General features: G+C 38.6%; 4 protein-coding genes across 4 annotated transcripts in view; 2 read left to right on the forward strand and 2 right to left on the reverse strand.

Annotated features, from left to right (window-relative positions):
- Window positions 1–1,472: 1,472 nt before the first annotated feature.
- Window positions 1,473–10,582, reverse strand: pho (phoenix). Its single transcript, XM_066659269.1, has 5 exons — window positions 10,236–10,582; window positions 9,250–9,622; window positions 7,592–7,686; window positions 6,206–6,293; window positions 1,473–5,798 (listed from the first exon to the last, which is right to left on the reverse strand). The coding sequence occupies exons 1-5, from the start codon at window positions 10,379–10,381 to the stop codon at window positions 1,767–1,769; spliced, it is 4,734 nt and encodes a 1,577-aa protein (XP_066515366.1). The 5' UTR covers window positions 10,382–10,582; the 3' UTR covers window positions 1,473–1,766.
- A 731-nt stretch (window positions 10,583–11,313) lies between these two features.
- c2h11orf54 (chromosome 2 C11orf54 homolog) lies at window positions 11,314–16,651 on the forward strand. Its single transcript, XM_066660677.1, has 8 exons — window positions 11,314–11,491; window positions 12,208–12,306; window positions 12,485–12,558; window positions 12,670–12,771; window positions 13,447–13,623; window positions 14,894–15,043; window positions 15,324–15,440; window positions 16,272–16,651. Exons 1-8 carry the CDS (start codon window positions 11,425–11,427, stop codon window positions 16,443–16,445), a joined length of 960 nt encoding a protein of 319 aa, XP_066516774.1. The 5' UTR covers window positions 11,314–11,424; the 3' UTR covers window positions 16,446–16,651.
- Window positions 16,652–17,298: 647 nt separating this feature from the next.
- On the forward strand, window positions 17,299–22,583 carry LOC136686294 (spermatogenesis-associated protein 22). The gene is made up of 7 exons (XM_066659970.1): window positions 17,299–17,656; window positions 18,496–18,633; window positions 19,069–19,246; window positions 19,336–19,684; window positions 19,870–19,996; window positions 20,155–20,252; window positions 21,421–22,583. The coding sequence occupies exons 1-7, from the start codon at window positions 17,620–17,622 to the stop codon at window positions 21,610–21,612; spliced, it is 1,119 nt and encodes a 372-aa protein (XP_066516067.1). The 5' UTR covers window positions 17,299–17,619; the 3' UTR covers window positions 21,613–22,583.
- Window positions 22,584–22,767: 184 nt separating this feature from the next.
- Window positions 22,768–26,314, reverse strand: part of LOC136686296 (LHFPL tetraspan subfamily member 7 protein) — a 101,844-nt gene continuing 98,297 nt past the window's right edge. Inside the window, exon 3 of the mRNA XM_066659971.1 lies at window positions 22,768–24,283. Within this exon, the coding sequence (XP_066516068.1) occupies window positions 24,057–24,283 (227 nt within the window). The 3' untranslated portion in view covers window positions 22,768–24,056. The remainder of the gene's footprint in view (window positions 24,284–26,314) is intronic.

The following is a 26,314-nucleotide window of genomic DNA, read 5'->3' on the forward strand; positions in this document are numbered from 1 at the left end:
CACAAATAACGTACAATTTCATGTATTTCCATAGATTTTCAGTTTACTTTTATAATGCGCCTAAAGACAGACAATACTGTCTTTAGGAGCATTAGAAATAAGGAATATGTTCCGTCGGCTGACATTAAGGCAAATGTGGATTTAGTGTTTAAATACAAGTTATTGATACCACAAGGGTTAAATGTGTGATATTTCTCAGCTTATCCTTTACAATTTCATCTGCTCTGTTTTAAGTCAGACTTAACCTTGACCCCAAGGAACAGAATAAAATAAACTGAATCAAATATTTGATTGATACAATTTAGTTTAAACAATTAATGTTACTTTCTGTGGTATATTTAAAATTGCACACATTCCTTGTCACATAATCTGACTTAAATTTAAAAAATATGAAGAAACTAGTGTTTCATCGGACTCCAACACAATAACTTTGCACTCCCAGCCAAGAAACTTGTTTTTAAAAAGTATACAGCATATTAACCCTGCTTTAAATAAGAAAAACAAATGACTTTTCTCACCACAAGAACTCAAAAAAGTCTTAACTGCAAATGGAAAAGTTCACAGGCATTTTGTGCTTTGTATATATTTGCTGGTTCAATGCCTCTGCCGTGGCTTATTTTATGACCCAATGTACAATGAGAGTCCTTGGGTGTACCTTGTATCTCCTGGATTGAGACAGCACTAAAAACACATTTCTGAAGGTGACTCACCACCTCAGGTTCACTTGCGTGCACCATTTAACTCAGACTTTTTATTTCGCCATGCAGTGTTGAGGGGTTTTGTACCCTTCTGGGCTTAGAGAAACTAGGCTCCTGTACAGCTACATCCAAGCGTACCCTTCAATTTCATGCAGTTATATCGAGAATATCATTGCAAATGCATATCTGTTTTGCTATATGAATGCTAGTAGTAGTCTGTACGCAGTACAGCACAAATGTCTCAGTAGCTATGTTCAAAGGTTTGTAGACAGGGTTTACAATTAATGAATTAATCTACTTTAAGTCCATTCATAACAGATGTTCAGGTGCAGATTTGGAGTTATAATCTCTAAATAGCTGCATTAAGCAAAATACATGTAGCAAAACACCACATCATTGTTTGGGCTAGGTTTTACACTAAAATGCAGAACTATAACCAGTGATCACTTGTTTGTGTGCCCCATTAACAATGCAAAGCACATGAAAACAACTTCTTTCCATTTCAAGCAAATACATGCATTAATTCATCCATTGTCTGTAACTGCTTATCCAGTTCAGGGCTGCAGTGGGTCCGAACAGTGTATATTCAAATCTTAGACACAATTCATCCCACTTGGAAAGCACAGCATCACTTCCTAAGCAATGTCATATGGAAAGTGAAGGTATCATTACCTTTTATTATAAAACTACTATCAATCACACTTTTTGATTTAACCATTTCAAAGAAAGACACTGGCATTGGGAATTCAATACAAAATTATTTATTTACCTGCTTAGTATAAACAAAGTATGTACATATATCATTTTTTGGTATGAAAACTAAGCAGCTCTCCTTAGGAGAAAGACAACAGTTTTGAAGACAGCATAGTGTAGTTTAAAGATATGCACATCTCTATGCAAATACATACTTCAAACAATGGCTGCATTGGCCTCTCTTCCTCTTCAAATAATTTAATTCATCAAATACATGTTCAGTGGTAAGTATACCTTTTATATTATGTACTATATATCTGATCTGAATGTGCTTTATATCATTATTGATATGAGTACTGCGTGTCCTCTAAGTCATTAGAGAGTATAGAGAACGTCAGAGAACGTTATCCAACTCCTTTTCTTTTTCTCCTTACGATTCATAGATAATCCAACTTCTGAAGATTGAATACTGTCCTTTTTGTCCTGCTGTTTGTCCCCAGAGTGTTTTCTAGCACACAGAGTGGCATTTTCTCTTTTCACTCCAGTGGTTATGCTTGAAGAATGTACATATTGCATCGGTTTGATGCTGCGTACCTTCTGACCTGAATCAACATTGTCCCTTTTGATTCTCTCGTTCTCTGAAATTGCTTCTGAAGGTGTCGACAGAGAACCCTTGAAGCTCAGCTGGGACACATGAACAGCATCCTCACTATTCAAATCAGTGTTCACATCCAAGTCCATTTCATACCGTCTTTTTTTCCTTTTCTTTTTCCTGATATTGAGCTGCTCAGCGTCTTCTGAACGCAGTAACAATGGACTTTTTGAATCGTTGAAGAGAGAAGTGTTGTTATTTTTGCTCTTTATATGGATAGCAACATTATTAGTTTCTAAATGTGATGCAGAATTTCTTCCTCTATGTTTTTGTCCACTGCCAGGCACATTTCTTTGTTCTGTGCTGCCTGACCATGACTCAACTTGATTTTGCCCTGCATGACCAATACCCTGAGAAACAGAATATAATACGTTATCATCTGTTCCTTTCTTTTTCTTTGGCTTCTTTAGGAACGCTGATTCAGAAAGGCCACGTTGACTGTAGCCAACCTTCTCATGAACCTCTCCACTACTGGCTTGCTTAGTGAAAGTTTTCATTCCAAGGCTTGAAGGCTCAGACCTTTTCAGATATCCATATTTATTAGATACCAGCACAGGCTCCGATTCTACACTCTGAATCTTTCTTGCCTCCACTTCATGTGCCATTGCAGTCTCATGAGAGATTGATGAATCCTTTCTCCTTTTCTTCTTAATCTTTTTCTCTAGACTTGGTTCATCACATAGCGGCTTAGAAACACAATACACCTCTAGAGAGTCAGCCTGCTCCATATTCACATCCATTTCAACCAAATGCTCTCTAATCTTCTTCTTTTTTAGTTTTTTCTCTGGAACCAATTCAGTATATTGTTGCTCTGCTGTCTCCTGATTCACTTGGATAGCCTCCAAATGTTCTCTCACATCTTTCTTCTTCTTCTTCTTTTTTATTTTTTCTTCCAAAACCAATTTAGAAGGTTGCTGCTCTCCTGTCTCTTGAATCACTTTTATATGCTCGCTTTTGGTTTTCTTCTTCTTCTTCTTCAATTTTTCCTCTTGAACCAATTCAGAATCATGTTGCTGAGAATAATGAAGCACTATCTGAGTCTCAACTTGATCTGTAATATCTTCCTCAACACCCACATGATCAACAGATGATCTCTTTTTCTTTTTCTTCTTCACATTTTTCTGAGAATCCTGTAGCAGTTCTAGAGTTTCTTCTTGCTCTGTAGTAGTCACTTGATGAGCCACTTCAGCTATATGATCAAAATGTTTGCTTTTCTTTTTCTTCTTTCCTTTTTTCTCTGGAAGACAGTTAGAACCTTGCTGCTCAAAGTCCTGTACCATTTCCTGAGACTCAGCTTGCTCTATATCCACATCTTCCTCAACAACCTTCTCTCTCTTCTTTTTCTTCTTCAGTTTTTTCTCTGAAACCAATTCAGCAGCTTGACCATTAGATCCCAGAACCATTCCAGAAGCCTCAACCTGCTCAGTAGTCAGCATCATCATTGCCAATTTTGTCACTGGAACAGATTCACACTGATGAGAATCCTGGACAACTTCTAGAGTCTCATCTTCGTCTATAGTGGCTATTTGACTTGTCTCATCAACATGCTCTTTCTTCTTCTTCTTCTTCTTCTTCTTTAATTTTCTTTCTGGAAGCATTTCAATAGATTGTTCCTGAGAATCCTGATGCAGTTCTAGAGTCTCAGATTGCCCTGTAGTAGCTACTGGATTATCCATTACCAATGTATTTTCTGCAACAACTGTATCCCTCTTCTTTTTCTTTTTTACTTCTTTCTCTGTAGATGATTCAGAATGTTGCTGATGAGAATACTGTCCCACTTCTGGAGGCATTGTTTGCTGCATAGCCAATGTTTGACTACCTTCCACAGCTAAATGATCTTCAATGACGTGTTCACTCTTCTTTTGCTTCTTCTTCTTCTTCTTCTTCTGTACTTCTTTCTCTGGAGCAGATTCAGAATATTGCTGATGAGAATCCTGCAGCAATTCTAGAGTCTCAGACTCCTCTGTAGTAGCTGCCTGACTATGTCTTACCACAAAATGTTCTATAGCAACCTGCTCTCTCTTTCTCTTTCTCTTATTCTCTTTTTCCTCCAGACAGGGTTTGGTTACCCGCTGCTCTTCTGAATGCTGAATTACATCAAGTGCCTCAACTTGTATTATACCCTCTGTTTGATTACCTGTTACATTTGCTGTTTGTTCATCAACTAGCTTTCTTTTTCTCTTCTTCTTCTTCACTGTTTCCTCTGGAATCAAATCAGAGAACTGCATTGAATTCTGAATCACTTCAAAAGCCCCATCTTTGCTGCTGTTTTTTTCCACCAGACCTAACGTCCCATAATTCTGGCCTGTATCAGCATGTGAGTTATGAACCATTTCAGATGCTTGTGTATTTTTTCTCTTCCTTCTTTTGAGGTCCCTCAGTTCACCATCATTAAACAACGGACTATTTGCTGTTTCTGCCTGTCCACCCATGACAAGATCATTACTTTGACTCAAGTCAACATTAGCTTCTGGTCCTGAAAGCACAGTTGGTGACATTGCTGGATGGGAAAACTGCACATTGCTTTCTGGACATGACATGCCATCATCTGCCAGCGTCTTTTTGTCATTTGTGTTCGCAGGTTGCCTGATTTGTTCAGCAACTGGTGAGGTATTTTCACCCAGCTGATGCTCATAGCACAGAGTCTGCAATTTGCCGTATTCTGTATTATCAGCATGACTACCAGACTCTACATCCAAAAGGACTTCTGAATGGTTCTTATTGCTTAACATCTCCTTCCATAAGGAATTTCTCTGATCAGACTGCACCACACAACTTTCTTGTTCTTCTTCATTCCTGTCTGTGACTCTAACCTCTTTCAGTGGACTTGATGCCATCATCACATCAGTGTCCAATACATCACTTTCCTGCAGTTCATGATATCCGTGTTCACTGGCACTGTCCTGAAGTTCCATCAATGAGATTTTCTCCAAACACATTCCAGTTTCACCTCTCTCCATTTCAGGGACAGGCGTTTCTTTCTCCAGTTGCGCAGGATCAACATTCTCCTCTCCTTTCTTGTGTTCATCCACAAGGCCAGATTTTTCACTTATTTCTTGCCCAGATGCTACATCAACAGGAGACAAATTGTCATTCAACCTTCTATCAGTGTGCGTGCTATGAGAAATTATAGATGCATCAGAAACACTCTCACCACACTGCACCACACAGCTTTCTTGGTCTTCTTCATTACCCTCTCTGATGCTAATCTCTTCTAATGGACTAGATACCACAGATGCACCCATCTGATTCTCTGGTTGTTCAAAAAGATCTTGTGACCCTATGCCAATTTCAAGATGCAGCTCATTATTTTCCTGCAGATGATGCACCCTTTCACTGATGTTACTGTCCCTCTCCTGAAGTTCTCTGGATGCATTTTGCTCCAAACATATTTCAGCTTTAACCTCCTCTCTTGGAACGTCCTCCAACACTTGAGGAGCAGAGATTTCTTCAGCCTCCCTTAAAGCTTGGTTTGAGAGGGGTCTCTGTGTCTCATTAATTACTGTTTCATCATCAGAGTCTTCTGTTGTGTCCAAGAATTCACAACTTTTATAGATTTTCTCATCACATGGTTTATCTGGCTGCGGCCGCTGTCGCACCTGCCGCTGCCGTTTTATAACTTTTCTTGTTGTTCTTACTCTATTGATTCTAAGCCTCAAGTTTTGGTCAATGATATTATATTTGGCTAAATGTGTGCTTGGAAGCCAGTGTTGTTTCCTTAGTCTATAGGCTTTGGAAATGAAACAACCTGCATCCTGGAATAAAAACATAACTCAGAATCAAGATCATACAGACCTTAGAAAAACAAAGTAAACACAACCAAAGCCTATAGCTTACAAAACACCGTACAGGTGTAATAGGAGAGTGCACATTTTTTTTAAAGAACAGCATGTTGGTTACTGAAATTCCTAGAAGGCTTTGACAAACAATACAACAATTTTGCCAATAATCGGAAGGCAGTTAATAATGCTAGAAAATATGTTGCCTTCACTCTCACAAACCAGATGAAATTCAAACAACAGAGAAACAAATGTTCTACAGTGACTTGAGTAAAATAATGCATTATACTGTTTAACTCTTAACACATTGTGGGCAGAAGAACAGACAAACAATGAAATTGTTAAACAGGTTTTGTTTTTAACTGAACAATAGTAGTACATACCACAACTTTGACGTCATCGTCATCATCATCATCATCATCATCATCATGTTCCTCCGTGCTGCAAGTTTCTGAATAGTCATCCTCCAGCCTGAAAATAAAGCCAAGTCCATTAAATCCCATGTAAAGGAAAAAGTGTAAAGGGCAAACACCACTGTAGATGAGCAGCAAATAGAAATACTCGGTACATTCAAAATTAAGCGTATGCAATTAAACAGCACCACGCCTCCTTCTACTACTACCTGCTCCAAGCTCCGCGCTGTTTTCACATGTTAACCTAGTAAAGCACATGTTGAATTGACCTCTCTACATAAATATAAAAGTTTAATTTCAATTTAGACCTAGAAATGTGTATTCTCATTATTTTTAGTCTTTTTCTCTATCCTCTCTGTCCTTAGGTTTATGACATAAGAAACCTTGGCTGTCTCAATTCACATGTTGGAGACATATTTTTTTTTTTTTTCATGCATGATGCATCTTCTAGCACAGTGGTTCTCAAACTGTGGTATTTTTTTCCAGGGAGGGAACGCGATCTCCCAGTATTTTGCAAAATCCGTGTAAATAAAGCCCAGTTTCAGCTTCTTACAGAATGTTTGTGAATGCTAATGACAGATATGAGCAATTTGGACTATTACAAAAAGAGCGAAATGAACGAGAAAACAAACCGAAACAAACCCAGCGAAATACTCTTAAGCCCAGAAGGACTAAATCTAGAGGCATAACAACAGAGTACACTTCACTGAAGTACATCAACGTGGCAGATTTTCACATCATTAGAATCCTTAAACACGGTTAAACAGCACCACGCCCCCTTCTACTAATACAGCACCTGCTCCAAGCTCCGCGCTGTTTTCACATGTTAACCTAGTAAAGCACATGTTGAATTGACCTCTCTACATAAATATAAAGGTTTAATTTCAATTTAGACCTAGAAATGTGTATTCTCATTATTTTTAGTAATTATTATTATTTTAGAATAACTTGTGCAGTGCATGCAAATAACAAATATTCAAGCAAGACATTCATAGTATTCATAGATGGTACTTGAAGGTTTTGGTTTGATAATAGAAGGTACTTCCTCTAAAAAAGTTTAAAATCCACTACACAAACTTAATTTCATCGCTGAGCATCTTCAATGGGTACGTTTTTACATTCTGCAAAAGTTTCTTCTATTCCAGAAAGACTTTAGCATGGTGACTTTAAGTTAATATAAACCTGCTCTGGAACAATCCATTCCATTTTATGGTATTGTATGGAGATTAAACAACCTGTGTATGCCCGCAAATTAACATGTGCCCACATCTTGCATCTGAAAGCTGTTGAACACCCTAGTTTTCAGATGAAGAACTCATGAAAATCAACTGAAAAACAACATTAAAATGAACTCACATAGGGTAATAATATGGTTCTAGTTCTCTTCTTGGCACTTCAGCTACCGTGTTGATTTTCCTCATGCATTTAAAGAAGCCGCCGATCTCTGAATTCTGATAGAACAAGAAAATAAAAGTTTGTCACCTCTGATGTCAACATTTGTGTATTAGAAAGTTCTAGTGACATCTTCATTAAATATTAAAAAGAGGTAATTCACAAGGTTTTACAGATATTTTCTGAAAGTATGAAATATGTTTCTAAGAAAATGAACCGTGTCCTCATAATTTGACTTAACTGGTTTGGGAAACTTTGGCTAGACTTTTAGCATGAATTTTTGTTCTACCACTAGCTTGTATTGTGAAGGTGTTAGAAAGGTGACCATGTACTGAATTATTTTATAAACAGGAGCCATTAGGTAACTGTGAAGTGACTCTTAAATCTTTCTTTTCACCACTATATTGATTTTTTCAGAAAAGATTGAATGTGACCTAGAGCAAACAAATATGTCATGTTAAGGGAAGGCTTAATATGTTACTCACTATACTCTAAACCAATTAATTAAGAGCATAGACCTTAACAGCTACATTATTTTTAATAGCTGACTTAGGCTTGTTACATTTTCTTGTGAAAATATTACTTTTCTTTTTGGTGCTTGTGTAAATGGTTCTAGAAGAGATACAAGCATTTAATGAATAGGCTTGAAATCTATTTTTTCCAACAATTTTATATTTTAAAAAAATCTGTAGCCTAGCAGCGTAGATGTGTATGTGAGAGAGGCAAATGTGAGTGAGCTGTAGCAGTGACAATGCTTTGTCACTCACGTCAAGCAGGGGTAGTGTGTGAAACATGACATGTAGATTGGGGGATGTGTTGGACAGAGACATGCATTTTTGTTTGGACAAATATTTGAGCTTAATTATATTTATGTGGGAAAAGGCTGATTCACTTTATTTAAACGAGGTGCAATGAGATTGTGGGTTCGAGCCCTGTTCCAAGAGACTGTTCTCCATGAATTTCTTCTGGGTGCTTAGGTTTTCCAAACCCTAATGATGGTACTCAAACGTGTCTGTAAGTGTGAGTGTATGAGTGAATGTGGGAGTGTGTGATGCCCTGCAAAGAACAGGCACCCCTTCCAGGGTGTGATTCCAGGTAGGCTCCGGACCCACCGTGACCCTGAATTGGATAAGTGTAAGCGGTTACTGACAATGAATTAACGAATTTCTAATATTGACTACCACAAAATGAGAATGCTAATACAAAGCCAATGGTTAAATATCAGGCAACGACATTTCCCCCCCAAAAAGTGTGGCGCTGATATATGATAATTTGTTTAATATTGCTATTGGTTGAAATGATTGTGATGATCGATAATATCTTTTATCTGTCCAAGGCCAATATAAAAGGCATGCCACTTGAAATAATTCCATTGTAACGTTTTTTTTTTCCTCCTTAAGTAGTTGCAGGTTGGTGTTTATTAAAAAGATTTCAAATAAATTCCAATGAACTTTGGAAACAAAGGATGTGTATGTTTGTCAGAGTGAGTGATTTGAATATATTGTGGTATATGAATATATACCACAGTAGGGCACTGTAATGTTTAAAAAAAAACAAACAAAAAAAAAAAACCTTAGAAACCACTGCATTGTACATTTGCCAAACTATTCAGAAAGCCTTACCACCAGGGCCTGGTTCTTGTGGATAGTCGGCTGTCCTAAGTTAGACTCCTGCATAAAAGGGAACTCTATCCTTTTTGGTCGAGGAGGTGCAGGCCGTCGTTTACGTGGCTTACTGGAACGACCTCCCTTCACTAGTTTTGCCAACAGTTCCCGATTACCATCAAAGATGGCATCATTACTGAGCTCATTGTCAGTATCTTTTCTTGATAAAGTGTCTGGTCTCTCCACTGTAGATGCTTGGTCCTCTTTATTATAGTCTCCCTCATCTTCATCATCTGCCTCAAGTTCTGCCCTTTCAGAAGTGTGAAGTCTTTCAATAGTCCTGAGCATCGGACTCACATTCTGCGTCAGAAACAGGCTCTCGCCAGAGTCACTGAGGAAAGAGAAGGTGGCAGGAAAATGATTAGGCAGAGAAAAAACAGGGGTGTTAACTGGGAGTGAGATTAACTTTTGAAAATATATGCAAGATGACTAAATGGGCATAATATAGGTGTAGTTTGTGTGTGTAACTGCATCACATTGTAATGTGATAAAAAAGGATTTGATTAATAAACTCTCTAATAAGAAGTAACTTCAGCCACCTACAGAACTTGTCTTACCTTTATTAAAATATATATTGTGATATAGTTGGCCATTTCACCTATCGCTATGCTGTAGTGAAGTACAAACTGACAAAAATTGAGATAGACGTTTTTCTCTGAACAATAAATGATATTTAGAAAATATTATAACTCAAAGTAGTTATAACTTTAACCTTCACCTTAAAAGAAACTAGCTAATAAATTACTTAAGACTCTTAACTCGTACAGAGCTTTTCTTATTGTCCCTCCTTAAAATAGCAAGCCAATGAGAAGTAACTTAGATGCATCCTCGCACAAAACTGCACTTACTGCTCCACCGTAAACTGTGCAGCAGTTGTACTTAAGGTGGAACTTAAAATTAGGGTGCGAAGCTAGCTACCTCAGCCTCGACTTGTGGCTTAATACCTGTCTGAAGTCTGTGACGGTTGCTCGACGCTCGAGGCATTTCCGTCGTTCACGGCGGTTTCAACAAACTCCGAAATTGTATTGACGACCTCCGTTGAGGGGCTCTCGAAACATGAGTTCAGAATCGTCTCCAAAATACCCGCCATTTCCCATCAGTGTCCTGCGAGAGCCTGTCAGTACTGCTCTCTCTCTCAGGAGTCCGTCTCTTTAGAACCCAGTCAGACTCAAACCCGTTTACTAGCCTTCCGTCTCCACGTGCTCTTCCCCTCGGTACCGGACACACGGACGTACATTTTCTGTTTTTACTGTGAGTCCAAAACGTGGAGGATTCTGTGGGTGGGGCTTTCCTCGGGCACAGCAATCGGCGCTGTCCAATCACAGAGCTCCAATGTCTCGTGACGACAATACAGTGCGTTCATGCTGCGTTCCAAAACAAACTGAGCGCAAGGCGTCCATTTACATTCAGAGAGCGCACGTACTGGGTGTGTCCCAACTGAGCACGTCGTAATAATTCCAACTAGTGTTTGACAATGTAGTATGTAGTTACAAGTGTTATAGTCGAGTCGAAAAACTGTATATGTTACATTTCACTGAAAAAATACCACATTTACACATGTTCTAAGAAGATGTGTTAATTTATTAGAAATTAGGAAGCTAATACACCAATTTAAAAGGGGTGTGCAGACTTCCATATGACTGCACATTCATTCATTCATTGTTTGCAACAATTCAGGGTCGGGGTGGGTCCGGAGCCCAGAACACACCCTGTGGCTGCAAGGCAGGAACACACTCTGGAGGGGGCGCCAGTCCTTCGCTGGGCGACACACACTCACACCTATGAACACTTTTTTAAGTATCCAATCCACTTACAACAACACAACACACTTGTAATACTTTGTAATGCACACTTGGGACTCGAGCGTTTGTAAAGTGTAACCCTGCTGCCCTCAACACAGCAGACTTGGTTCTGTTCCCACTCTAACAGGGGTCTTCTCACAGGTGTGCGTGCCCTGAACAAACATTTGCAAAAATTATTTGCATAAAGACTTTGAGCCACAGTCGGTTCAGTAGAAAACATTTTGTGCTCTTCAATGGCGGTGTGAGTGAAGGCACCTAGTCAGCGGCAGGGCCGAGGAACATGTGATTTGTGTGATGCGTTTGTGTGGAGTGCAGATCTGAGTTCTGCAGGATGGCTGATTACACAAAAACCGAGAAGTTTCAGCTCCATGTTCCCAATCTAGAGGAGCTGTGTGAGGGTAAGGGGTCCTGTGTATAGTATACACAGTAGTCCAGTATTGCAGAAAAAGATCTCGTTGCATACTGTGGTTGTCTTTTGCTGTGTGACTTGAGTTTGTGTACTCAGAGCAAAGTCCAGCAACAAAGAGATTTTATTTTTTTTAGGTGGTGAAGTATATTCAAATTAAGTATCATTTAATGTCCACATATGCATATGTTATTAAGTGGGTGCAGTACATATTGGTGCAGTACATGACCCATCGTTCTTAATTTTTCGCCTATATAGGGGTTTTGTCTCTGTGAGAATGGGATGTTAGCTTCCTGGAGGTAGCAAGACAGTATGTCCTTACAATTTATATCTCTTTAGCAAGACAGGAAATGAAGTAAACAAAAGCCATACTATTCACCATATTTTCACACTGACCAACCTATATAAGCTGAACAGGAGAGTTAACATGTGAGAAGGCATTGGCTAACTTCTCAACAAGTTGTCCATTGGGGCTTGTTAAGATGCCGTTCTTTTCATTGTAATAAACCTGATTATTTTACAATGAAAGAATGGTGTCTGCGTAGAAGACTTTTTCAGCATCTTCTTCACAATGCTGAAAATAAACAAGAGTGGAACTGAATTATACTGTTTAAAACCCCCGCTTTGATCCAGAGCTACAGGCTGTGATTTACTTATTGTGTATATATAGTGTTTACCTATTAATTTAAAACTCCTGATCTGTAACAGTGCTAGAAAAAGGACTGAGAAAGTGTTTTGAAGATGCCAGTGTGTGCGTCGCTGAATGTCCAGATCTCACAAAGGAACCATTCCAGTTTCCTGTTGAAGGTTTGTACAAAACATACAGCAGAGGTAGGATGTGGGTTTACTTATTAGTTTCAAAGGTGCACATATTTTTCCTAAAAGAGGAAAGGAAGGGCATCTTACATCAGTGGAAATTCCTCTGATTCCTGCCTGATTTACCATGTAACTCACAATTTATATGTTTTTCTCACATCTTCCACAGGGCTTTGTGGTAAACCCCGCATCACTGATGTTGGTGGTGTCCCTTACTTGATTCCCTTGGTCCATCTAGACAAGGTCTTTAATCCTCATTATGTTTTTGTTATGTATTTATTAATTGTCAAATATACTAAGTTATTGTCAATTCACAATAAATCAAGAGCTAACACATGGTTTTATTGTTTTAAGGTGTATAACATGAACACAGTGTCTAAGGAGCTGGAGCTGCCTGGGGCATTTATACTTGGGGCTGGTGCTGTTTCATCCAAAACTGTTGGAATGAATGCAGAAGTGAGGCTATGGCATGATACACTATATAGCCATTTTATAATGCATTATGCACTTCATAGGGGTTTAACCATGTACAATTTCAGGGTCAAATGGTTTTCTTAAAAGAGGCCAATATTCTAAAAAATGTCTTGAGTCAATGGTCATATGGTTCTAGTTAAAAAGCACTGGGACTTGGTGCTCCAGACTTTCTATCCCTAGTGTTCCCTGGAAGACTTAAAATATTACAGTTGGCCTTTTGCTCTCTGGGTGAATGGGATGCCCCCCCCCCCTCCACTCATCATAATTGCAAGTTGCCAACCTGCAGAGGCATCTGCCACCTGATGTGAATCAATGCTCTGCTCCGTTGGGGAACTCCGGTGAGGCTGCATTAGGTGCAGTGTGAAAAAAGGTGGTGTTTGATACCTCAACATCATTTTGTAGCCATGTGTATCTATATTATTTAGTAAAGCTGCTCATCATTGAGTGATTCTCTCCATGTATGTTTTACTCAGGCCTAAGTGAAAATCGCAAAGACTTAGCAAATTAATTTTTTCAAACAATAGATTAAAATACCAGTTTGAGTATTGTTTTTACTGTGGTGAAATGCTTACACTTTAAGTAGTTTCAGATATTTTAACCACACAACTCTTGCCATGGATATTATACTCATTAAAATGACTGTTTATCTTTTCAAAGTTGATGCCGCTGGTACTGACACAGACAGAGGGCAAGCCTGCCATCAACGCTAGCTATTTCTCTTCCGTCAACCCAGTGGATGGGAAATGTCTGCAGGAGAAATACAGTGATAGATTCCATGATTATGACTTCGGGCTCCTAGCCAACCTTTATGCATGTGAGGGTAAACCAGGGAAGGTGAGGAAAAAACAAAGGAATTTATTAGCAACTTGATGATCTGATAAGCCAGTGGTTCTCAAACTGTAGTGCATGTACCTCTGGTGGTACCTGAAGCAGCAAAAGGTGGTAGGACAAATGTCCTTGAAAACATTTACTATAATTAAGGAGTTAATAATTGAAAATCTAAAGTTTTCATCAGTAAATTACATAATATTTCACAGGGTTTTATTAAAACATAACTGTTTGCATAAACTGTAGTTCATTACATGTGTGGAGCAGGTATTCCTCGCTGTTTTCCACCAAGCGAGGGAATGCCATCCCCCAGTATTTTGTGAAATTCATGTAAAGAAAGCCCAGTTTCAGTTTCTCATTGGAATTAAACAATGGCTAGAGACAGACGTGAGCACTTTGGACTTTATTACAAAAAGGGCAAAGCGGAACGCGAAAAAAAAAAAATGGAGACAAAGCTTGAGAAATACTCCAGAGCCCAGAAGGATACAATCCAGAGGCAAAAATAGAGAGAAACAGAGTGAGAATTATGTACAGGTGAAGACAAAATAGACGAGGGGCAGACGAAAACGCTCAGCTGAAGGAAAACAACAAGGCTGTTCCTCACATCATTAGAGTCCTAAAACACAGTTTAAGACTGCACTTCCTTGACCTCCTGATACAAGCGCTGTGAGCCGCTGTGAGCATGTGCTCTGAGCACAGAGCCTTTTTCACCTATAGCCTATTAAAGCACATAGCTGATATTACATTGGTCTATTTTCTCACTTTTTTGTTTCAAAATGCTTAATACCATTTACCAAAAAATGTATGTTTTCATAAATGTATTATCTCTATACGTTTTAGTAATTACTTTTGAAATAATTTTATGTAAGAGTTCAAGTAAAAAAAAATGCAACAAAAGCATGCAAAATTTAAACCAAGACATTGTTTTATGCCCTCCACCTGCCCCCAGAACAGATGAAGAACCAGGGGCACATGTGTTCGTGATAAGACTTCAAAGGTGGTACTTCGAGGTTTTAGTTTAATAATGGGTGGTACTTGGTCACAAAAGTTTAAGAACCACTGTAATAAGCTATATCACTGTATGGTTACAGTTTGGTTGAACATAATATTGAATGGTTTGTTCTCTCCAAAAAATATATTTTTTATTTTATTTATAAAAACAGGTCACTTGTTTTATATCATAACTCTATTATAAAATATGTATTCTGGACAGTGAAGAATGAGTGAATTAATTCAGCACTGACCTGGATTAAAACAAACAACTGCTTGGTCGCAGGTGATCAAGGTCAGAGCGGGCAGGAGGACAGGAGAGGAGAGTCTTGTGAGCTGCATGAGGAAAACAATGGAGGAACACTATGGTGATAAAACCCTGGCTCTTGGAGGGACCTTTGTCATCCAGAAAGGGAAGGCGAAAATCCATATCATGGTAATAAAAACAGTGCAAACATGTGAAACTTATGGCCTCACAATAATATGTAGAAATTAATGTTTCACAATTCAGAATACACTCCTTGCTAAATAGCTGTAGTCCTGAGGTAAATGTTGTGAGATAAACACACACAAAAACCTAAAACATGAGTTGGTTCTCAAACCCAGATTTTTTCAGAAGATTTTCAATGTGAATGTCTGATAAAACAGTCCTTTAGCTTAGACTGACACCCGAAAACAAACGGTTTGTCTATTGTCTCTCCATCTTTTAATTGTAGCCACGAGAGTTCTCTTCCTGCCCCCTGAATTCCAATGAAGAAGTAAACAACTGGTTGAAGCACTTTGAAGTCAGTGCTCCACTGATCTGCCAGTCTGTCATGGTGTCCAGAGATCCAGTGAGTATCACCCAATAGTAACAGTGAGTCTCCAAGGAAAATATTGTGTCTTGTTGGAAATATAGAACTACAGTGGAACTTCATAATTTATTCAGCCTCTAAAACACTCATGGGCTAAAATTTCCAGAGTGAGAAGTGGGACCAATCACATTTCAATACAGTTTTTATTACCAGAATACCATGATCAAAATTAGAACTAAAAAGGTGATTACATTCCACAGAAATATACAGGGGTTTGAAAATGAAACTGAAACACCTGGTTTTAGACCACAATAATTTATTAGTATGGTGTAGGGCCTCCTTTTGCGGCCAATACAGCGTCAGTTCGTCTTGGGAATGACATATACGAGTCCTGCACAGTGGTCAGAGGGATTTTAAGCCATTCTTCTTGCAGGATAGTGGCCAGGTCACTGCATGATGCTGGTGGAGGAAAACGTTTCCTGACTCGCTCCTCCAAAACACCCCAAAGTGGCTCAATAATATTTAGATCTGGGTACTGTGCAGGCCATGGGAGATGTTCAACTTCACTTTCATGTTCATCAAACTTCACAATCTTTCACCAGTCTTGCTGTGTGTATTGGTGTATTGTCATCCTGATACACAGCACCACCTTCAGGATACAAAGTTTGAACCATTGGATGCACATGGTCTTACTGGTGCAATGTGTAATTAATGAAGATTGGCCACCAGGCCTGGTCCAATTTAGCCATGAAACTCCCACACTAAAATGACAGGTGTTTCAGTTTCATTGTCTAACCCCTGCAGGTTTACTTAAGTATGTGTAACTGTTTACTACCCACCTCTGTTCACTTGCCATATGTTTTACATTAGGGTTTGGATCTGAGACTGGAGCACACTCATGGTTTCAGTCATCACGGAGAAGGAGGACACTACTACATAGACACCACTCCAGACACAGTGGAGTATCTGGGATACTTTCTGCCTGCTGAGTTTATTTATCGCATCGACCGGCCAGTGCAGACCCATACTGTAGGCAGAGACTGAAAATGTTATGAAACAGTACAGCAATGATAATGAAAGCAAGACCAAGAGTTAAAGTGTTTGCACTTATTCAATTAAAGGCATCTTGTCAAACATCTTATTGATTGATGTTTTCTTTGATATATCTTCACCTTTAAAAATATCAAGAATTTACAGTTGTGCACAAGAGATACTTAGTCAAACATGTAAAAACCAACTTTGTGGAATGGAAATTAATTTTTTTGTAATAAAGATCAAGTCACAAACAAAAACTAATAAATCTAGACATTCATGAACTACCAACAAGAACACACCAATAAGATTTATGTTTCATCATCAACACTCCTGATTTCTTTATAGATTATGGATTAACCAAACTAGGTACTGCTATTGACAGGAAAAGATAATAATTCTTTGAGATCCCTGCATAATAAATTGCTTTTATTGTTGGAGTTTGTTAATGTACTTTATTTATATTAATGATGTTCTATTGAAACTACACAATGTTTATATTCCTTATATGTCTTTTCTGCAAATATTTTTGGATAGTCTTCTCTGCACTGATGCTGCAGTCACATACACTAATTCATATTCTCTTAGGAAATAACTACCTTCCAAATAAAATTAAAGTGGGAAACGTAATAAAATACGAGATATGTATTGCATCGGAAAGACTTAAGATATTTAAATATATAGATTCCATGCCTTAATAATTAACCCCCAAGTTATTAATCATTTCCGATCTCGTAAGGTTTCCCCATTAGTTTTACTGAAGACTGTAATTTTTGCAGTAGGCATTTATTCGTTGCATTTTCCCGCGCAGATTGATTAGGCTCCTCCTCGCGCTCTTCACGTTGGTCGAGTCTCGTTGGAAATGTGTGTGAGAGAGAGACGCTAACGGTGTACGTGCACTACTCTTAAAACGGTCCGTGACCATATATTTCTGTGTCATTTCCATTAAAAAACAACAACAGAGTTTTGCTTTTAGACGTGAGTCCGGGTTCGTTCAGTGTTAAGTAACCGTTGTCTAAACTAACTTAAGTCGACCGACCTGTTCTCTGTGTGTGGTACGTTAACACCGTTAGCAAATCTAACCGCAGTGTCGGTACCGGTCAGGTTTTGTGAACTTTTCATTAATCTACTGTGTCGTTTTTGTCGAAGAGAAGTGTTAACTTTTACTCTAGCTCACATTTACACAATGAGGAGAAACGAGCCGCAGTCGAGACCAACGGCCGGTTAGTGCTAACACACACTCACTCACTGAGGGACCGTTAATCACACTCACCTTACACACACACTCACCACATCAGTTTTATAGCTATATTGTTCGTAATTAACGAAATATATAAGTATATTAGTAATTAAATAAACATAAAGGAATATATATATATTTTTTTTTTCCCCACAAAATGATGTTTTGTTTCAGTCAGTGACCATGGGACACTCGTGAATTGGCTGATCCTCCAAATGAATTATGATTATTTTTTCCTGTCTAGGTGAATGGGAGTAAACAGGGAAACCTCAGAAAAGTGACCAGTGTTAAGCTGGTTTTAAGATATGCAAACACTTATTGCATTTGGGTTTGGATAATTTAACTGAAGTGTGGGGCAGGATACACAGGCAAAGTAACAGAAATTGTATAGACACTTCAACACAGAGTCCAGTAGAGTCAGTTTCCTCCAGAGTTGCAGCACTGGTCAGCCTCCATTAGACAATTCATATATGCAGTCCACACCCTCTTTGTGGCTGGGCTAACATAAAGGCAACTTTTGTTTTTAGAATATCATTCTGTGTGAGAAATCTAAACTAGGATTAGTTACTAGCAGAATTATGGTGTTAAATGATATCCTAATTAAAATGTCACATTTGTTATGAAGTAACATGAAGATTGTATAGTCATCATAATGTAGGGGAATGAATAATTTTTTTTGGACACATCAGAGACCAAAACAAAAACTCCTTGCTAATTAATAATACATTGTAGCTACTTAATACTTTTTATGGCTGAAAATCCAAAGCTAGTTTCATCATTAAAATGCCCCTCATGTTGTTTTATTTTTGTGTCTGTGTCCAGGCTGTCTGTCTGTACCTCTGTTTAACCAAAAGAAACGGAGCAGATTGCCTTTGACGTCCAACCCCCCTGAGAATGAAGTGTTCTCTGGTAGTGAATTCACCCAAACGTTCAACTTCACTTCAGCATCACATTCAGCTGGTAGGTTCTTTGTAAAATGCTCTTATTAAAGGAACAGTAGGCAAGATTTGGTATTTGTGCTCCTGGGCTCCCCCTACAGTTGTAGAGTGTAAATCACCTTTACAGCACTATTCTGCTGTAAGGATATTAAGGGATAGGGTGTGGAATGATTCTCTTCCCTGCTCCAGATGTTACATAATCCAGTTTCTGAAGTGCTGAGCCTGGAGTTCTAACCACAGAGGCTCTGCTCTCCCTATTACAGCTCAGTGGAGCATCACAATTATTTTAAAGCTGAAATTTTACGGTAAAAAATGCCCAGTGTTGCTTTAAAATCAGATTAAAAACTGAGTAAACTGGGTGTTTTTATTAAAAAAATGCAACGAAGTCTGCTCCAGCAGAAATTGGCAAGAGGTTGTGCTTTTAATGGGACTGAATACCGGGAGATGTTTTGTTTAGGTGGAGTAGGCTATGGTGTGTCATCCACAAATCAGGCACCTTTAGCCCAGAGAAGTGAATGGAACCAGCAAATCAACCCACAACCTGAGCAAACCAAAGCTTGGTTGACTACATCTTCTCGCTCAACAGGACAGGGATATGCACCTGCACCTCATCCATACAAACCCACCTGTGCTAGGTACATGTCAATTAGCCTGATATCAAAAAGAATAAAAATGTTTCTCCTCCTGTTTTTTTCCTATTTGCTAATAGTCTTTGTCCTATCAGCTCACAGACAGGGCCAAAGAGACCTGAAAGTGGAAACAATTTTAAGGCAACAACTCAAGGTTTCAGACAGGACGGATTTAGAAGTGTCAGTCAAAGCAGTCAAGCACAGCTCAAAACATTTCCTGGCAAGCAACAAACTAAGCAGCAGTCCTTCAGCCAACAGACCAATCCAACCAGAGCATGTTTCACCCCTCAGCAACCTGTGTCTGCTCCAACATGCAGCCAGGGACCTGGGACTCAGTATCAGAACCAGTGGAAGTTCAAATCTGTTGGACCTACTAGTGGGGGAATGTGGGTAGAGAATACATTTGACATCTCTAAAAGTAAGAGCAGTGTACAGCAGCAGCAGGTAAACCATTTTGACTAAAGTAAATTTTACATTAAAAATTAGGCTAGCATTATGCTCTAGTGTGTAGCTCTTATTACAGGTTTGTACAAATGTAGCTACACTCAGTTCTGCATCATAGCAATTTTACCATAACTATAGAGGTTTTGCAGTTCTACTCACTATCTTTACACTGTTGCGCACTGTAGAAGCCTGCAACAGGGGAAGAAAAGCCAGCAAACATGAAATCCCTGCGCATCCTCACAGCTGTTATTGCGGGCATGAAACATTGGAGCCAGTTCAAGGACAAGGTGCCTATGCTGTTCGAGATTTTTGGTAAGTATCACTGACTTGGTAGTTCATCTCACATTCTTCTGGAATGGAATAATAATGAACATATAGATTAATTCTTTTTAAGCTTTATAATAAAGACATTATTGAGGCTTTGATGCATTATTTTACATCGCACTCCACTCTGTTGTCAACTTTTACAGCCACTCTGGACTCTGCAGTAACAGTTGGAAAATATGGTGCAAAAAACTTCCTTATGAGGAATGGAAAAGATGTGGTGCCATGTGTTTACTATGAAAACGTAAGTGCAGATATTCAGAATGTTTCTACAGAATTAAATATCCTCATTTTAACAGTTAGCAGCAGCACACCAGCCACTCACCTACAGCTCTTATAAATTATTCTGTTAATCACACAGTTCATATTCGCAATGCCTGAGAGTCTGAGAAGACTAGAGAGACCACTGTTCTAAAACATGTCTAGAAGGAGCCCATGATCAATATTAAATGAGTTCTCTTGTGCTCGTTGGACTCAGTGTGTCTGCTGTTCACACAATGTTTCTCTGCACAGAACTGGAATGTGAAATTGGCAGTTTTTTTTCTTAATTACCATCATGGTGATATAACTCCATTGTTATATACAATAAAATTGAATCTCTGCCAAATAAGTATCAGAAAATACATGACGTGATTAGGGCTGGCCCTGAATATTCAGCTATTCAGATATTCGTTCGTTGGGTAGGAATTCAGTTTATAATTTTAAGATTCGTATATTTTTTTCTTTGATAAATGTAGCGATAAAAACAACCCTCCACTCCACATGTATCCAGCCTTGTCAACGTAAAAGTTTTGAACAAAGCCTATAACAGCCTAACGCTACAGCAACCTACTTACAATGAAGCATGGCAAAGCTACAGTTCATCTTGTGAGTCTTACACATCAAATTAGAACACCTACAAGAAACTGGTTTATTCGTGTACTCTGTGGCTCCATGTATGCACAAGTTAACGAACGACTCCATAACAACTCAGCGAACGTCATGCTGAGAGACGCATTGCAGCCTTAATTTTAAAGCGGATGCTGAGTGCTGATTTTCTGAACAGGTATTCAGGTATCTGTTCATAGGGTATGTATTTGGTTTTTAATTTTGAGATTCGGATATTCAGTTTTTTGGATAAATGTGGTGCTGTCCCTACATTCAGGCTCATCAACATAAAAGTTTTGTTGTGAGTGAAGCCTAAAACTCAGTCATATAAAACAGTCTAACCTGCTAAAACAACTTGCAATGCAATAATAATGCAGCACAGGATGAAGTTCTTCTCATAGCGTGTACTTTCAAATTCACATTTTGTTGTAAAAATAGCCTCACCATGCGGAGTAATGAGAGAAAGGACAGAAGTACATGGATATTGAGCCAGACAGGGAGGAAAAAACAGAATTACAATATCATTTTGTGTTATATTCCTACAGGACCAGGCACTGCCCAGACTGATCCGGGGTCAGGTGCATCGCTGCATAGGGAACTATGACAGACAAAAGGACGTCCTCACCTGCGTATCAGTACGTCCCGCCTCTTCCTCTGAGCAGAGGAATGCCCAGGAGGCTGTAAAGATATCAGATGGTGAAATGAGAAGTGTTGTGCAGGCACTTACTGAAATGTAACGTGAAGGGAAAAGGTGGAGTAAAAGAAATTGCAAATGTACACATTAACAGGTTGATTTCAGTTGAAGATTAGTTCAATGTGGGTTTATATAAAGCAGTGCTGATTCTTCTCCAAACAACTTACGGTTGCATTACTTTTTTTACATTTTGTAAGTTGGCATTCTTATTTGGTTTATTCATTTATCCATTAACAAGAACCTCAAATCCATGGTCAAATATACTGAGAACACGGTTTTCTTTGTTAATGAAACATTTTATTACAAAGAGAGAACACATAACAGCAAGTCCTTTTGAGGGTTAAACAAACACAAGAATGAGGTAATATCTCAAAATATATCTTTCAAAAAGGGGACCAACCATTTTTAGCATGACTAGCCATCTTACATAATTATTTACAGCCAAAACCACACAATGGGAAAACCCAGTACAACTAACCTACAAAATCAGTCAACGAGTGATCAGATTTCACATACAATATTACACACGAAAAGGAATCACTGTGCTCAGGGTCATTATAAATTCTCTGTCTTCTGAGCACAGTTTGGGAACTTCTCTGGGAAGAAAGCTTCTCTGATATTTATTAATGCCTTTCTAACATAATCCCATGTACACAGGCAATCCGTGTAAAATTTGGCTATTAAAAAAAAAAAACAAAGAAAAAAAACATAAAACGTGAAAGTTTTAAGGTGTACATTTACAATTTGGGCAAGAATTTATTTAGTCATCTTTGTTCAGAGTCAAACATCACTGCATGCTTAATGACATTAATGTAAGGATGACGAGGAAATTAACCAAGCAGTTATGCTTATTTTCTGCACATATTAAACATAAAGGTACCAACTGAAAGCAGGGAAATGAGTGCTATTCAACATTAAAATTACTGAGCGCTGATGATCTTTTTGCTATGTTTTTGTGCAGAGCCAATGAGGAGTCAGTCATAGCTACAACCTCAAATTATTGTTAAAATAAAACCCATGTGTGCACCTGACAGATTTAAAACACACAAGACAACTTTTCTAGTCTAGATACGCACAGTAGGTCCTTTCTAGACCCAATTCCCTTATTCAACCTCATTCTTTCCTTCTGGTGTAAAACCATCCTTCCTTGGTCCTTTTGATCCCCTTTGACATTCGAGTTTGTACAGATCTTTGAAGCATCAGAACACACCAGTTGAATGTGAGCTTGCTGGAGTTACAGTATGGATGATTTAAAACTGAAACAATTCCCTCTGCTATTATAAAAAACATTATACATAAATGCATAACATATTGAGAAATAAGGAAGCATTTACAAAACCACAGTTTCAGCAGAAGTAGGTAACCTGATAAAAGGTATTGAAGTCTTTTTTTTTAGTCAGGGTAAAAAGGCACAAGTTGGTTAGGGCAGAAAAGTGTAGTGTTGACTAAACCCAGCTTCATGTACTTTTGTAATTGTGTATTGATTTCTTTGCCTTTCTCTGGCTTTCTCTGGCTCTTGTAAAATCCTGAATATTGAGTTTAATGGAAGGTACAAAACAAGACAGAGTGACTTGGAGTTACAAGCTTCCTGTTGAAAGGAACAGCAACCTTAGACACAGGTTTCAGGGTTTTGGGGTTCAGGTCATTCACTATTTCAGTAGTTGAAGTGGCAAAGGAAAATGGCCAGCTGTACAATAGCCGTATGAAGGGTTTCATTAAGAAATGAACTGATGAAAGCCACTGTAGCTACAGCCAAAATTTTCTCAACACTTCTTCAAGGTCCACTGGGAAGTGACAACTAAGAACATACATCAAGAAAAAAACAACCCTGGAAACCAAATTGTGAAACTGGTCAACAGTAAATGTTTTGCAAAGCGTCCAAAACTTTTGAACAAATTGGATTGGATCCTAAATCCAGTTCTTTCAAGAGCTTGCTTCACACCCATGAGCCAGAAGAAGCAGTCCTCTAGTGACAAGAGTTATGAATAGACTCTGAACTGTCCTGTGTTTTCAGTTGTCCTCATTTAACTATTATTCAGTGTGACATGACAAGATACATTACAAGATACATTAGGGTTCCTTGTTTCACTCTGAAATTCCAGATAATCCCTGATGTTTTTTCTCACAGTCTTTGTGAATCCACACAAAGGATGGATTCAATTCTGTTTCCATTCATGTGACCTGGAGCTCAGGTAAGTTTATAGTCCAAAGGGACAAAATGTCATTATCAAATCCCAAGTAATTTTTCAGAAGACATTTTTCACTGTGAATGATGCCCTAGAAATGGACATAGCTTATAAATGAGGGAAGACAATGTAGCACATCACACAATGCAAACAATGGATCCTCTGGGAACACTTATCCCAAAGTGGCATCTTCATCATCATCAACAACAACAACAAAAGATAGGACAGATGCAGAACTGTTTCCCAGAATTGAGGAACAGATAGAAGCTCAAACCAGATACAATGCCCATGGCACATGTCTTTATAAAAGTGTGGGCAGCGGAGTGGGTGAAAGCTGCTCTTTAGGAGCGTACTTGGCAAAAAAGGGCAGGAAGAGAGTGAGCATCACGCCCACTATGGCCAGCATGTAGCCCCAGCCTATCTGACACTCCCCGGCATAGTAGATATCGGAGTCTCCACAGAAAGATTTGACCAGGTTGGAGTTCAGGCCAAAAGGGTAGACCAGCAGACCAGACGCCATGATGAACACTGCAGACAGAAGAAAAGAGAAATTATTACAAAGAATTATATTTGTGTGATGATACCTTTAAATTATTTGCTGTAGAAAAGTCCCAGCAATAAAAATTGAACAATATTGAATTCTGTTTAATTTCTGCAAAATTCCTAATTAAATAGTTTTGTTTACAAACGATGGCTCAGCCCATGAGTTTATAATCTGATCATTTGTCACCATTTCTTTAAATAACATTATATAGAGAGGCCAAAAACTAAGTATTGACCTGTTATGAATGTTACGCGTACATTGATTCTTCTGTAGTGGTATAATGTGTCCTCTTGGTGGCGACAGAGTAATTGCACCATAGCTCACATCATCCAGTTTCAGATATCAGGTTGTGGTGAGAAAAGACTCAACCTCTTTCCGTATATCCACAGCCTACTTTCCATTTACACTAAGGAAAATATCCAACAGGTTGTGACTCAAAAGCCAGCGGCCAAGTCAAATGTGAAATCTGAATTTAAAGCGGATGATTTGAAGGGTTACAGAAATGTACATATGGGTTCTTTCAAGTCTCATTTTGCTTTGCTAGACAACCCAGACAAAAAACAATCAAAACACACCAGACTAGTAAAACTGACTGAAAATGTTTTACATTCGTCACTGACATTAATTAACTTTATTTAATGAGGCTTTACATAATCCCTCTTCTTGATGCTGCCCTTTTTCCCTCCTCCTCCTGATGAGGAGACCCTGAGTTCAAGTCTATGTAGACTGGTCTGTGTCTGTCAGAGTGTGTCTGGCAGTTTAAAGCTTGTCTGCTAATGATGATATAATGGCCATCTCGATCAAACGGGCATTTACACAAAGACACAGCAAGAGATTGCATTATGGGCGTTCTCCACAAACAGCAGCTGATAGAGAAGCGAGAGGATCCACCAAATCCCCTTCTGTCTGTGTCTGTAAATTAAAGCACCAGTTTTGGCTGCATACCAGCACAGGAGAGGGTTTACCAAAATCCCTAATGCAGGCTACTATTTAACTGAAAACAAAATGCACTTTCAAAATGACCAGACTGCAAATGCTAGGTCTTCATACTATATTTATTTAATGGTTAATAAATTAGTATTTAGATTTTCTATATGGACATTATAGTCAGATGCCACTTGCAAGTCAGTTCTCCAACCAATCACAAGTGTTTCTGTCCACTTTTACCAGACGCTTAAAAACACCTTCTTATCGTTTTACACTAGATTTTAGAACTTTGCATTTAGCCATATACACATTTGTGTGGTCAGGTGTTGAATTTTGGATGATCACATTTGGATCGCTCAACTTTCCAATCCAGAGAACAGTCCCACTGCTCCACAGCCCACACCTAGGGGGCTCATACCCCTTCTTTTGATATTCAGTATTAAGAATAGTGATTCTTAATGTGCAGGCCCAGACCATCCCATTTCATTCCATGCTTTTCTTTGGAGATAATGCAAACAAAAGTGTGCACAACTGAAACTCTGTATTCACAATAGATGCACCTAATTTAATTAATTTCTTATAAAGAATGCCTACAAAATGTAGTGCTTTTAATATATTGCAAACTTAGTTTAATCACTACTCTTAACAATATAATGTCAGTATTTTGTCTGGATTTTGTGGTGCTGGTAGACACTAATGAATAATTACTGTTAATGCATTATAAATAAAAACAATAAAATAGCAATATAAAATAGTTTTTCTTTTAAATGCTCAAAGGTGATCCCATTTCTTTATACGCTAGAAAAATAACATCAGAGAGGTTCCATTAACCCAGAGCCAGTGCGCCAGTGTTTAAGGCTGGAGGTTTGCTCAAGTAAGGAGTCCTAGGGCAACTGTAGTCTGCATCAGATAAAGTCAGAGTCCACAGGGCGTGTGTATGTGTGATCGCTGAGATGGCACACAGCTGTGCAGCTGCGATACATCACTTTATCTAACCTGTTCTGAGACCTGCTTCTCAAGGATGTCCCGTTGTGCAGCTATAATACCTCGTTTTATCAGCACTGTCCTGGGAACAGCACTCAGTCACT

This window comes from Hoplias malabaricus, chromosome 2 (assembly GCF_029633855.1).
Source record: "Hoplias malabaricus isolate fHopMal1 chromosome 2, fHopMal1.hap1, whole genome shotgun sequence".
In the NCBI taxonomy this organism is placed as follows: Eukaryota; Metazoa; Chordata; class Actinopteri; order Characiformes; family Erythrinidae; genus Hoplias; species Hoplias malabaricus.